General features: G+C 38.7%; 1 protein-coding gene across 1 annotated transcript; it reads left to right on the top strand.

Annotated features, from left to right (window-relative positions):
* Window positions 1-1,482: 1,482 nt before the first annotated feature.
* Window positions 1,483-2,131, top strand: LOC131463000 (uncharacterized). Its single transcript, XM_058634612.1, has 2 exons — window positions 1,483-1,626; window positions 1,703-2,131. Exons 1-2 carry the CDS (start codon window positions 1,584-1,586, stop codon window positions 1,912-1,914), a joined length of 255 nt encoding a protein of 84 aa, XP_058490595.1. The 5' UTR covers window positions 1,483-1,583; the 3' UTR covers window positions 1,915-2,131.

The following is a 2,131-nucleotide window of genomic DNA, read 5'->3' as shown; positions in this document are numbered from 1 at the left end:
CTTCCTCCTCCTCCTTTTATGAGTTGTCTCACTTTTGCAGCCTCTTTTTTTTTCTTCACTTTATCCACTCTCTTGTTTCAGTTGCTTTTCCCCCTCATTTTCACTCCCACTCCTGATTTCTGTAGACCTCGACTCCTTGAAGATCAACCACCAGCATGGAGAGCAACCACCCCCTCTACTGTAATCCAACCCTGAACCACATCCTTGTTTGTTTTTTTTATTGCTAAAAAATAACGTGATATTTACAAGAGCAGAGCAACAAAATGAAGTTTGATTTGAAATGACAAAACTAATGCCGTTTTCCTTTTGTCTATAGTGACCAGCATTAAAAATGAAAAATAGATTAGAACACTTTGTTATTAAACTTAAATCAATAACACATGCAAATTTGAGATGTCAAAGCCAGTGCAACTGTGGACGTGTGTGGGGAATTAACCAGACGGGAAGAGAAACTAAAGATGTTACTGAGGTTTTTTTTAAATTTTGTTCATAAATAACTAACTGTAAAGAGGAAGTAAATATGGTGCTTTTCCATTATACAGTTCTAGCTTGATTCCACTTGATTTGGTATCAGTCACGTTGTTTTCCATTACTATAGAACCTCAATGTGGGCGGGGTCGGGATGGCACGTCTTCACGAAACTGCCGTGACATCGTTCTATATGTGACACATTAGTGACGATCAAAGCAGTTGTTTTTGGTGTAACTGAGTCATTAGAATCAGTTCATTCAAAAGATTAGTTCAGTACTCCCTGCATTCCTACGTCCACAAACCAAAGAAACCTGGTTTACCATCATAGAGGAGAGAAACGGAAGAGGATGAAATCACAGAACTTATTTATTTAGGGGTCATTTGCAGCCTTACAGGACAGTGAGGTCAGGTAAAGCCACCAAACCAGTTATTTTATTTATTTAGGCCAAAAATCTGTCAGAGTTTTTCTTTTTTAGTTCGTAGAGCTTTTATACCCTGTACTAGAAGACTAATTTGGATACAGGGGTGTTTTAAGGGACTCTGAGGGCTCCAGGGGAAAAAAAGGAAACTGAGGGGCCTTTAATCAAACTCCCACAGGAGCCTTTCATTTAAAAGTGGATTTGTTATTCTATAAATGAACATCACAGATTAATAATTGTTTTATAAACTGAGCATTATCAGGAAACGTCTATGAATGAATAAATAGTTCAAATCAAGATGGATTAATACAATACCGTCAGAGGATATGTTTGAAAAATGCATTCATTATTATTAGAAAAATTACAGAACTTCGCGGCCTTGTTTGCACTTCAAATAAAAAAAATACTAGACAAAGGACAAATAACCGAAGATTATATAGATAAAAAAGATCACTTGTATGCAAGCAAATGTTTTTACTGAAGCGTATTGCTCTGAAAATCACTGACAGGTGTGACATCATTGCACTTTGTGGGTAAGTATGAGTGGAGCATAATTGTTTGGCTGCTGGTTGAGTTTTCTGCTGACTCACATTTGTCTCCTCTCAGCTGGAAAGCGCTGACCTCGGGGTCACCTCGTACTGGACGGACGCAGAGGGCAACGTGCAGTTCGGCCCAAACACCCCGAAGGAAGAGATGAAAACCCTGATCACTGGGAGGGAGAAGCAGAGAAGGAAGGGTGAGTGGTAAAAAACAATGTACTGTACGTAACATCTGAGGTGGTTTTGACTTGGATGATTATTATTCTCCTGCAGAATCTGTTGCCAAGTCACCCACTGAGGGAACAGAGGAGAGCAAAAAGACGACGAGGAAGAGTAAGGAGCCGGAGGAGCAGAAAAATAAGGCTCCTCCTCCTGCTCCTCCTGCTCCTCCTGCTGCTGCTCCTGCAGAAACAAAACCTTCAGATTCAGAACAAACTGAAGATGCAAAAGAAGATTTGACCGACAAATCAGAAACTCATGAGTAGCCTACAGACACACTGGCTGGCATACACATTAAGGTTTGATATAATCATTGTGGTTTCAGTTATAATTATATACATATATATATCTAATATCACAAATCACTATCACAGACTAACCACACAGCATAGACTGTTTGTGTCATCTTTGACAATGGATATTTTGTTTATTGCTCATCTTTTTTTTATATGTGTTTGAATAAAGACACTATTTAAATCTTTA

This window comes from Solea solea, chromosome 1 (assembly GCF_958295425.1).
Source record: "Solea solea chromosome 1, fSolSol10.1, whole genome shotgun sequence".
Lineage (NCBI taxonomy): Eukaryota > Metazoa > Chordata > Actinopteri > Pleuronectiformes > Soleidae > Solea > Solea solea.
The sequence above is the reverse complement of the archived record's forward strand: the minus strand, read 5'-3'. Positions and strand labels throughout refer to the sequence as shown.